The sequence below is a fragment of the Bubalus bubalis genome, chromosome 5, assembly GCF_019923935.1.
Source record: "Bubalus bubalis isolate 160015118507 breed Murrah chromosome 5, NDDB_SH_1, whole genome shotgun sequence".
In the NCBI taxonomy this organism is placed as follows: domain Eukaryota; kingdom Metazoa; phylum Chordata; class Mammalia; order Artiodactyla; family Bovidae; genus Bubalus; species Bubalus bubalis.
In genome coordinates, this window is record NC_059161.1 from 19,040,019 (window position 1) to 19,052,632 (window position 12,614).

Sequence of the window (12,614 nt, forward strand, 5' to 3'; positions counted from 1 at the left end):
CACAACAGATGCACAGATAAATATCTACTCAATGGGGAATCATTCTGCTAATAAGAATAACTGGTCACGCATGAATCATAGCAGCTTTCTATTTAAACAAAGAAGGATGCACTCGGGAAATGCTCACTTAGTACATAATGTACACAACTGTACTATTTTATTATTGTAATGATGCTATCATATTAACACCTGAATTTTCTAAGTCTTCCAAATCTCATCTGAAATAACTTTATAGAGGTTTCATAATAATTTAGGACGGAAAAATAGGTGTTTATAATTTTGAAGTTATTTCCTTGTAACCAGAAAAATATTACATTTTTATGAAAATAACACAAAATCCAGAAATAAAATGACAACCTCAAAATAAGAAAGGTAATGTAATATTGTTGTAGTAACTGGAAATGATTTATTTTTAGTACAAATTTCAAAAGAGAAAAAAAAAAGGCCCAAATTTTTATCTTAAAAAAAATTCTCTAAAAAGCATGTTTTTCTAGATGATGAGAAAACACATTAAAGGTGATGATGATATGACTTCTTACACACCTCAGCGGCTAAGTCCCACACTCAGAATACAAACTTAAAATTAGGCCCAGTGGTATACTTACAGGGAATGATTTGCTATTTAGTTATTTATATTCAATAAAGTTTGTGGAAAAGAGGTAGACTCTTAATTTGTGATATACAAATAAATACAAATAAATGAACAATCAACTGGGGAGAAGGGAAATCAAGATCTGGGCCATTTTCTTTTCCATATTGCTATATATATTGGAACATAGGTTGCTTTTAATTTGTTTAGTGCTTACTATGTTTTTTTAAGAGAAAGGTCATATTTTATATCTTTAGATTTTAAAAATTTAGTTAATGCTATATGCAAAGAGTATACTGCTAAGCACAACAACAAAAATTCTGCTAACCCTAAGGGGCATACAAAAGGAAAAAGAAATAAAAATTATAGTTTTCAAGGCAGTATTACAAGATTAAAAAAAAAAAAGTGAGACAGTAATTATGGGAACTTTGAAAGCTTGTGGAAACTGGTCAATTACTAATTTTCACTCTGTATTTTATAATCTATGAAATAATTATATTAAAACATTCTTAACTGATTTTCAAAACAGAGATGGTTAAATTTGAGAGTAAGCAGGAGTTCCTTCCCAGGGCAATCTTTACAATATCCCAAAATGTATAATATAGCTACCATTTTTGCAGGAAATTTCATGTCCTAATGCTAAGACTGCTTGATTTTGAGAGTAAGAAATAGGTAAAATGGAATTTAAAAAGTTAATTTCTCAAACTAAACTTGGAGATCTAACAAGATAATCCTACTGCTTTTAGAGACCCAGTACTTCACAAAATAAAAATATTTGACTACTTATGGTAATTTAACAGGTATACAACAGTTTAACCACCTGAAAAAAAGGAAACAAAGTTCTACATGTTATCACAGTTGATTAAATAATCTGTATAGTAATTAATTATGAATTATTATCATTTTCCAAAATCACTGTAATATCTCGACACTACTCCATTATGAAGGAAAAAAAAAATGCATGAGTGCTTTCCTTGGGGCCAGTGTACTGCATAACATCAAGTGTACCAGTTACACTGTGTTCTTTGCTCCTGGAGCTGGGGTACCACTCATTTAAACTACAATGTGAACATGACTTCTGAAGTGGGGCAATACAGGAGTTTTGTTTTCCTTCTAGAGAAAGCCAATGATCAATATATCACTCTACAAATGATACAAAATTTCTGGACTTACCAGCAGTTTAAGCAGCCAAAACCGGGATTTATAATAGAAAGTTTTGGTGGGGTTGATGAGAAAGAAAACCATAAATCCATAAAGGGCAAGTGGGTACACATATGTGGGGATGACACTAATTGGAGCAAAGAAGCATGCCAGAAGGCTCAGGCACCACAATATCCCAAGGAATCCAGCAATCTGATAAAAGATGGGAAAGACAAAAACAAAGAAAATTATTTTTATTTTTACCATTACATAGAAAATCTTTAATAAAACAAAGATAAGAAAAATGGTTTAATTATTATCAACAATCCCCTTCAAGTAGAAAATAGAGTTTAGTACCCACTAAACCAGCCACATAGCTAATGAAAACTATTCATAGGATATTATATCTGGTTTGATTACCTCAAAGAGATGCTGATGAGACAAATTGCTTCTTGGATTAAGTTCAAAGATGAGCACATGATTTACTCCAGCCTGTCTCCAACCATACGTGTTGATGCCCAGTAGAAAAAGGAATTCAATCAGAAGAAAGCCACCCCGATAGATTCTTATCAAGGGCCATATATTTCTACCTGCTTCAAGTTTAAATATAGCTGAAAGAATATCAATTAACTGGTTAGTCAGGAAATTTGCAACATGTCCTTTAACTGTCTTTTCTCTTCTCAATGATATAGCCCTGGCAGAGGAATTTTTAATATTCAAAATGCAATCCTAGGTTATTTCAAGAGCCTGATAAACTTGCTTCAAGGTTCTTCTCTTCATTTCACTCTGCAAAATCCTACCAGAATAATTTTCCGGAAAATTTGACTTTCAGCCTACTTGTCCATGGTGAAATAGCTTAGAACCATCAGCTCAGCTGAGAATTTCTGGCATGACAAAACTTTGGCTTTGATTTGGCCATCACTGAGCTGGATATAGTAATATCTACCTCAGAGTTACTATGGAAATTATAAGAAACAGTATACAAGAAAGCAATGTGAAAGTTGAAATGTCACATAAATGACAACAATATTTATATAATGTTTATTTACTACATCCTAAGGATTTTATCTTTACATATAACAATTTATCTAATCTTCACAATGGCTCTGTGAGTTAAAAACTATTATCTCCATTTGACTGACAAGGAAACTACAGCACAGAGACGTTAAATACTTTGCTCAGGGTTACCAAGCTAGTATATGGCAGTGCCAGGATTTTAACTCAGTTTGCTCCAAAGCCCAAACTCTTAAATTACTACATTCAACTGCCCATATGCCCATACAAATGTTCAGTTATCACTACTATCCTATAGCTCTCCAATAATTATCATGTTCAAACATGTGAGCCTCACGATTCAAGTTCCTCACAATCTGATCTCCAATTCACTTCTCCCCAACTTATCCCATAATGCCCCTAAATTAATTCTTATCGCCTGATAAATTTTATTTTGTTTGAACAAATTCACTTTTCGTATCTACTTAAGTTGTTCCCTGTACTTGAACGGCCTTGTTCCTTCTTTTGACCAACTCTATTTCTACATTATTTAAAAGTCAGATTCTCATCTGTTCATAAACTGACTGAATCAGTATGTTTCATTTTGAGCCTATGTGCCAAAAATTTCAATTTGGCAACCAATTTCTCAATTTTCCAAATAACTATAAAATTTACTGTTAGTATTCACTTGAAATTTTATACTTGGAGTCAAATACTATAGACCAGATTTCAAGTCCAAAATTTACTAGGGCATATTTAATTTTTCTAACTCTCAGTTTCCTTGTTGGTCAATGGGGGAGAATATCTATTCTCATCAGTTTAAGAAGATTAAATCTGAAGAACATAAATGGCTAAAACAATGTTTGGCCCATTATGAATATTCAGTATGTATCAGTTTCTTTTTCTTTTTACTTGATGAAAATTCATGTTTTCATTAATTTGACAAATGTTTATGGGGTGCCCATTATGTATGACATAATTCTAAAACCTGGAGATTCAATAATGAGCAACAGACAAAATAACTGTCTTCAGGAAAGTTCTATTCTATATAATATCAGATAAGAATTTTGAAGAAAAAAGTAAAGGCATAGACACTGTTAGGTGTATTTTAGGTAGGGTGGTTATAAGACGATATTTGCAGGAATCTTAAGGAAATAGAGACTGGCTTGTGTGAAGGAAATAGAGACTGACTCATGTGAAGGAAATAAAGACTAACTTGTGTGAGTATTTGGAGGAACGGAGGCTCCAAGTAGAGGGAAGGACAAAAAACCCTAAGATATATATAAGCCTCATTTAGTCCAGGAACAGGAAGAAGACCAGGGCCACTATGACTGGAATGAATGAGAGGTAAAGTGGCAAAAAGTTATCTAAAGGCATATGAGGTAGGATTTGCTGTACTTTGTCAAGATTTAAGCTTTTACTCAGATGTATGAAGCCAATGAAAGGTTTTGCATATAAGTGATACAACCAGACTAATAATTTTAAAAGGCTACTCTGTCATGTGAAGAACAGATTGCAAAGGAATAAGTATGGTAACAAGATTAGTTAGGTGGTTAAAAATTTTTTTTAAATGTGTATATAGTTTTATATACTGATTCCCAAGCTAAGAACACATATACATTACAATAGTCAGGAAACAAAAGTAAGTACAAATCCCAAAGAATACACAGTTAAACTACTAGAATTAATAAATGCAGTAAAATTGCAGTCTACAAGATCAACACACAAAATTCAGTTGCCCTTACATATACCAGCAATGAACAATCAAATGTAATTAAGAAAATAATTTCAATTACAAGAGCAAACAAAAGAATAAAACATCAAGGAATAAATCTAACCAAGGAGGTGAAAGACTTGGACACTGAAAACTACAAAACACTACTGAAAGAAATCCTATATTCATGGATTGGAAGACACGATACTGTTCAAATGGCAATGTTACAGATTCAATACAATCTGTATCAAAATTCTAATGGCTCTTTTTTTCTTTTGGCAGAAATGAAAAATTGATACTCAAATTCATAAGGAATTATAAGAGGTCCCCAGATAACAGCCAAAACAATACTGAATAAAAAAGGTGGAGGACTCACAATTCACGATTTCAAATTTTCCTCCCAAATAGTACTGGTGTAAACATAGACATACAGACAAATGAAATACAGTGAGAGCTCAGAAAAAAAATTTATGCGTCTATGGTTGATCGATTTTCAATAAGAGAGCAAGACTGTTCAATGAAAAAGAATATTCTCTTCAACAAATAGTACAGAGACAATTGGTTATTCACCAACTGGTTATTCACATGCAAAAGAATGAAGCTGACCCCATTCTTCACAGCATGTACAAAAATTAGTTCAAAATGGATGAATGAGCTAAATATAAGAGCTAAAACTATAGAACTCTTAGAAGAAAATATATGGGTAAACTTGTAGAACTTTGGTTGGATTCAGCAATGGCTTCTTAGATATGACATCAAAAGCATGAGTAACACAACATCAAAAACAGATAAACTGAACTTCATCAAAATTAAAAAATTTGTATATCAAAGGACATTATCAAGAAAAGAAAAAGATAATCTAAAAAATGGGAGAAAATACTTGCAAATTATGTATCTGATAAGGGTCTAGTATCCAGAATATATAAAGAACTGTAGCAAATTAGCAATAAGAAGACAACTCAATTAAAAAATGGACAAAGGACTTGGACAGATATTTTTCCAAAGAAAATATACAAACAGCCAATAAGCACATGAAAAGATGTTCAATATCATTAGTCATTGAAAGTGAAAGAAACAGTTAGCTGCTCAGTTGTATCTGACTCTTTATGACCCCATGGACTGTAGCCTACCAGGCTCTTCTGTCTATGGAATTCTCCAGGCAAGAATACTGGAGTGGGTAGCTACTTCCTTCTCCAGGGGCTCTTTCTGACTCAGGGAATCAAACTTGGGTCTCCTGCATTGCAGTCGGACTCTTGATTGTCTGAGCCACCAAAATGACTTGAACAGACATTTTTCCAAAGAAAATACATAAACAGTCAATAAATACATGAAAAGATGATTTATATCATTAGTCATTAGAAAAATGCAAATCAAAACCATATAAGTATACTACTTCAAACCCACTAGGATGGCTATAATTAAAAAAAAAAACAAACAGGAAATTCCCATGTATTGATGAGAATGTGTAGAAAACAGAATCCTCATAAATCGCTGGTGGAAACAGAAAATGGTGGAGCCTCTGTAGAAAATAATTTGGTGGCACCTCAGAAGGTTAAAAAGCATTATCATATAATTAAGCAATTCCACTCCTAGATATATATTCAAAAAATTGAAAACTGGTACCCAAACAAATCCACGTATACACATGTTCAAAGCAGCAAAATTCACACTAGCCAAAAGGGAGAAACAACCTAGTATAGCATATATTCAGTTTTGGTAGATACTGCCAAGCAGTTCTCCAAAGTACTCTACCCATTTCCATTCATTCACTTTAATATCTTCATGGTATTCCATTGTATAGGAATGTCATATATATTTTTTTAAACAGTTCCTGATAGATATCTGAGACACTCTTAGAATTTTGCTGTTATAAACAAAACGGCAGTGAATACCCTCCTTTCATACATGTCTTTGCACTCAGGTACAAGTATGTTTATAAGATAAACTTATAGGAATAATATGTTTAATCAAACTGATTGTATTATAAATTTTTTTATATATACTGCCAAATTTCTAAAGAGACGGCATCAATTAATACTCTTACCACTAGTATGCAAGTGCTTGCTATTTCACACTCATATGCACTTAAAACATTTTTTTTATTGGAGCATAGTTGACATAAAATGTTGTATTACTTTCTGCTATACAGCAAAGTGAATCAGTCATACGTATATTCATTCTTTTTTAGATTCTTTTCTCATATAGGTTATTAGACAGTATTGAAGAGTTCCTTGTGCTATACAGTAGGTCTTTATTAGTTATCTATTTTATATATAGTAGTATATATATGTCAATCTCAATTTCCCAATTTATCCTTGTCTCCCATCCCCTCCAGTAACCATAAGATTGTTTACATGTATAACTCTTTTTCTGTTTCATAAATAACTTTGTTTATACAATTTTTTTAGATTCCACATGTAAGTGGTATCATATGATATTTGTCCGTCTTTGTCTGACTTACTTCACTCAGTATGACAATTTCTAGGTCCATCCCTGTTGCTGCAAATGGCATTATTTCATTCTTTTTATGGCTGAGTAATATTCCATTGTATATATGTACCACATCTTCTTTACCCATTCCTCTGTCAATGAACATTTAGGCTGCTTCCATGTCTTGGCTATTGTAAATAGTGCTGCAACAAACACTGAGGTACATGTACCTTTTTGAATTATGGTTTTCTCCAGGTTTATGCCCAGGAGTGGGACTGCTAGGTCATATGGTAGCTCTGTTTTTAGTTTTTAAGCAACTTCCATACTGTTCTCCATAGTGGCTATACCAATTTACATTCCCACCAACAGTGTAGAAGATTTCCCTCACGTACTTTTAATGGTCAAACTTAACTCTGTTCAACCAAAAAGTGAAATGTGACATATTATTATTATATCAATTAAGTATACGTTACTAGGAAACTACAAGAAAAAGTTTAAAAAAAATCTGAGCAGGTAACTTTTCATCTTCATAACACTAACTATCTGGAATATGTGAGTTTCAGATAAATTATTAAATACTAGGTCATGTTCCCTTGAGGAACTACAGCAATTATGCACACTATTTTTTTACGTCAATGTTTGAAAAAAGAATCATGCTTGTACATGCATTACTACTGCTGAGTTTCTTTCTCAATTCTCAACTCTGTTATCTTTTAAGCAACCGCTGGGAGATAAATAAGGACAGACAGCTGGCTTTAACTGTATATATCTCACAGACACACAAAGATTAAACAAAGAAGGGTTCTGAGGGGAGAGAACATAAATGTACAATACTAAATGCATAAAGCACACATTAGAAAACAAATCAGACTGTCTCACAAGAACACAGGCTACATATATGAAAGAAAACAAACCCCCAACATGTCCCTGAATTTAAGAAAACAACATGAACACATAAAAAGAATGAAGTTTATTTATCTATTCTTATGTCTTATTTAATGATGATAATAATGGTAACACCATGCTCATCTTGGAAAGGAAAGAAAAAATTTCACACACAGATGAGTAAGCTTTTTCCTATACAAAGAACAACTTCCATCTCATATGACACATACTTCATATTGATATAGTACTTCACACCTGTAAATGCTTTCTTATACCTCTTAGCTGATGTCTATGAACTGGTTTCAAGTTATCTTTTCATTTGTATCATCTAATACTCTTCTTCACCTTAGGTGAATTTACCACTTCTCTCCTTCAAAACTTATTCCCTCCTCTTATGCTTCACCCTCTAGAATGGCCAACTAAATCTCTGCTCATCTGTCTCTTTCTCTTGGAATGCCTTTTATTCTATCAATGCCCAGGATAAATACCATTTCTTTCATAAAGTCTTCCCTGAAGCTCTCATTTGAAAGTAATCACTTGTTCCCTTGACCTGTTTAGAAAATACTTTCTATTTTGTAGTGTGTTATTATTGTTTTAATATGTCTCAAGCTCTCTTATGTAACAAGCTTCATGAGGAAAGTAATTCTCTTATTTAAGATTCAGGTAGCAAGCCTAATCATAGATACATAAAATTTACTTGTTGAATGAATTCTAATACAACGCTGTAAATTTAAGGTATTAAACTCATTTAACAAGTTAGGAAATTGCTTCGGAGAACTTAAGTGATGTCCTTAAAGCCAATTAACAAATTAATAATTAACAAATAGTTGAGCTGGGATTGCAACTCAGGCAAGGCCTTTTGAAAATAAGTCTGTGTGTTTCCCATAACAGTTAGCTTGATAATCAATCTAGGACTAAGTTCTTTTTTATTGTAGCATTTCCATACATTCTGTGTAAGTAAACTGCTGCTGCTGCTGCTGCTAAGTCGCTTCAGTCGTGTCCGACTCTGTGCGACCCCAGAGACGGCAGCCCACCAGGCTCCCCTGTCCCTGGGATTCTCCAGGCAAGAACACTGGAGTGGGTTGCCATCTCCTTCTCCATTCATCCCTAAAGATAGAGAACTAGATTTCACCTGCATTGAAAAAAAAAAAGCCACAAAAAGACACTGGTAACTATAAGGAGGCAAGAGTGGTTGCATAGAGACAAGTTCAGAAGGTTGCTGCAGTATACTAAACAAATGGTTGTTTAGACAAGGATGGTATTGGTGGGGGTGGACAGATTCAGAACTTTTCTGAGGACAGGGCAACAGGATTTGGTGATGGATTGGAGATGAGTATGAAGGAAAAGGTTAAAGGTTTTTGGCTTGAGAAACTGGTGAGAGGTGATGCTATATGGAAGAGAAAGTATATTTAGTGATTAAAAAAATTTGTCCATCTAAGTTTAAGATGCTTATTAGACATCTAGATAGCCAATGAGATATCATTTCAGAGGAAAAAGTACATAAACTTGGGAGTTACTAGCATACAGATAATATTTTAGCCATAGGCTTGAATAAGATCACCTAGCTAGAAAATGCATGTAGAAAGAGAAAGATTTGAACATTAAACCCAGAGGTACTCCCCAATATCTAGATGCCAAAAGTAAAGAATAACTAGCAAAACAGACTGGGAAAAAACTGCCAGCGAAGTTTAATAAGAAAACCAGCACGGTGTGGTTTCCCAACAAAATCAACTGAAGAAAAGGTTTCAAGGAGTGATCTACAATGTCAAATGCTGCTGAGAGGTAAGTCAAATTCTGCTGGGTGGTTTAGTAAGATTATGCCTTCCTTGCTGTATCATTAATGCACTTGTTTCCATCAATTCCTCCTACCTCTTTATAATTTTTAAATTCTATAGAATAGAATATTATATAACTAAGTTTCTTAAAATCGTATGCAAAGTAATTGTAAATAGGTTCTAGAAATGATGCGCGAGTCTCCAAAAAGCAAAGTTAATGAGCTTATTTAGTGCATAAATTTTGTAATATTTATTTACTCTCATCTGTGATCAAGGGAGCTGAGGTTCCTGATAACTGAACCCTGAAAATGATGGAGAATAAAGAGTCATAAACTAGCAATGTTTAAAGGGTAACTATATCCAAAAGGAAAAACGAGCCAAAACAACCAACCAACACCCACTCTCCCATCATTTATACAAACAAAAGACTAACCCTGACAGATTTCTCCTTCAGTAGCTTTGGCAGTTGGGTGGTAGCTTTGTTAGAGGGACAGAATATGACATAAACAGATCAGTAAGAATAATTTAATTCAAAATTTAAACTACTCACCGGCAAGCACAAGAGTAATATTCAATACAATGAATATTCCACAAAATAGGCCAACTCTAAAAGTAGTCCATGCTGGTGCAGGCTGTAGAGAGAGGGAAACGGCATTTTGAGTACAGGGCAAAATACTGAATACATTAAGCATATAGTATAATAAAATTAGTACTACAGGCCTCAAAGTCCTACAGAGAAAACAGAAATATTTTATGATGGGAATTTTCATAAATTTGAGCTGGAGAATCATCATTATCCAATAATATTAGAAATGAGTTGCCTGCTTAATTATTTTATAGAAATACGTGTCACTAAATAAAGAAAATTAAAATCTAAAACATCAAATTATATAAACACTGAGTTTCCTTATAAAAAAGATTTAAGTGCAATTTCATTTTTACAATGTGTACATCTTTAAATTTAGGAAGTCGGTATTACTCAATTAGAGTTCACATATTTGGTACTATATAATTAGAGACAATGGTAAAAATAAGAATACTCATTTCTGAGTATTTACAGTATTAAACCAGAGTAACTTCAAGTGAATTTGTAAATATATACCAGAGATTCTCAACTGAATGGCATTTCAGAATATCATTTCAAAAGTGAAAGTGAAGTCACTCAGTTGTGTTGGACTCTTTGTGATCTCACAGACTGTAGCCTACCAGGTTCCACTGTCCATGGGATTTTCCCGGCAAGAATACTGGAGTGGGTTGCCATTTCCTTCTCCAGGAGATCTTCCCAACCCAGGGATTGAACCCTGTCTCCCACATGGTAGGCAGATGCTTTACCATCTGAGCCACCAGGGAAGTCCCATTTTTTGGCATAAGAAAGCCAACTGCTCTAGCACCATTTGTTGAAAAGATGATCCTCTCTCCAGTGAAGTGCCTTTGCATCTTCATTGACAATTAATTGTTCATATATTTACTGGTCTATTTTTGGACTCTTTATTCTATTCCACTAATCTATGCCTATCCTGACACTAATAACACACTATCCTGATTACTGTAGCTTTAGTATTGATACCACATAGTGTTAATCCTTCAACTTAAGTTGTTCCAAAGTTGTTTTGGCTCTTCTTGGTCCTTTGTAATTTCACATAAATTTTTAAATTTGCTTAGTAGTTATTTTTAAAAAGGTCTGTTGAGATTTTGAGTTTGTTTGTGATGCATCTATGAATCAACTTAGGAAGAAGTAATATTTTAAAAATACTTGGTTTTCTAATTTCTCTCACATCTGTCTTCTTTAATTTTTCTCCATCATGTTTTACAGTTTTCAATATAAAAGTCTTGCACATCTTCTGTCAGATTTATCCCTACATATCTATATATTGATTTTGTAATCATCAACCTTGCTAATAAACTAATTGGTGCATGTAGCTGTTATATAGATCCACTGGATTTTCTATATAGGTCCTCATGTCATTGGCAAAAAACAAAAACAAAACAATCCACCAGTTTTACTTCTCTCTTTCTCATCTAATTGTCTTTCATTTCTTTTGCTTACCATACGGCCCTGGCCCTAACCTCCAGTACAATGCTAAATAGAACTGGTAAGAATGAATACACTTTTTTGTTTCCGGTTAGGGAGAAAGCATTCAATGTTTCACCATTAAGTATGATATCGGTTTTAGGTTCTCCATAAACACCTTTAACAGGGATGAAGAAGCTCTTTTTATTATTGATTTCCATCCTATTCTGGTCAGAAAACACACTATGATTTAAATCCTTTTAAATTCATTAGGATTTAGTTTATGACACAAAAGATATCATTTAAAGTGTTTTTTGGTATAACTGCTATGTAGGTATCATTTAACATATGCTTTTTTATGCATAACTATTGCATTTTGGATGAAAGTATGCAGTAGCCCAGAATATCTTGACCCCCCCCACTTTTATATCATCGAATAAATATCTCATCTTAATTATTTGCTCAGATGAAGTTAGCATGTGAGAATAAACAAGAGCAGTAGTACAGGGGAAGAAGAGAAAGGTCAGAAGCCATTGCAATTTATTATGAAGTGAGATCTGGCATCTGATTTTTTTAAATGAGAAAAACAGTAGTAATAAGTACTCACAAACTTTGGGTGAAACATTTTTTAAAGTAATGAAACCAGTATATTTTATCACCTAACAGACTGTGAGTGTGTGTGTGCGCACGCACGCTTGCTCAGTCAGGTCCAACTCTTTGGAGCCCCATGGACCCTAGTCCACCAGGCTCATCTGTCCATAGAATTTTCCAGGCAAGAATACTGTAGTGGGTTGTCATCTCCTACTCCAGGGGATCTTCCTGACCCAAGGAGTGAACCCTGATCTCTTGCTTCTCCTGGATTGGTAAGTGGATTCTTTATCACTAGCGCCACCTGGGAAGCCCCCTAACAGACTGTGTTGATTATTAAATAGGTTACATGAACCAACTGAACAACTGTAAACAAATACTAACCTGAGCAGCTCCCAAAGGGGGAACACGTAAACGCTTCATAGCTTTTTGTCTGTCACCATCTTCAAGTTCATTGGTCACTACAGCCTAAAAGACACATTGTTAAAT

The 12,614-nt window shown here is 33.8% G+C and overlaps 1 protein-coding gene across 1 annotated transcript in view; it reads right to left on the bottom strand.

Moving 5' to 3' along the window:
- Positions 1 to 12,614, bottom strand: part of XPR1 (xenotropic and polytropic retrovirus receptor 1) — a 202,593-nt gene that overhangs the window by 46,617 nt on the left and 143,362 nt on the right. The window contains exons 6-9 of the mRNA XM_006048596.4: positions 12,510 to 12,593; positions 10,077 to 10,158; positions 2,150 to 2,340; positions 1,763 to 1,942 (exon numbers count right to left, since the gene is read on the bottom strand). Coding sequence (XP_006048658.1) covers positions 1,763 to 1,942; positions 2,150 to 2,340; positions 10,077 to 10,158; positions 12,510 to 12,593 — 537 coding nt within the window. The remainder of the gene's footprint in view (positions 1 to 1,762; positions 1,943 to 2,149; positions 2,341 to 10,076; positions 10,159 to 12,509; positions 12,594 to 12,614) is intronic.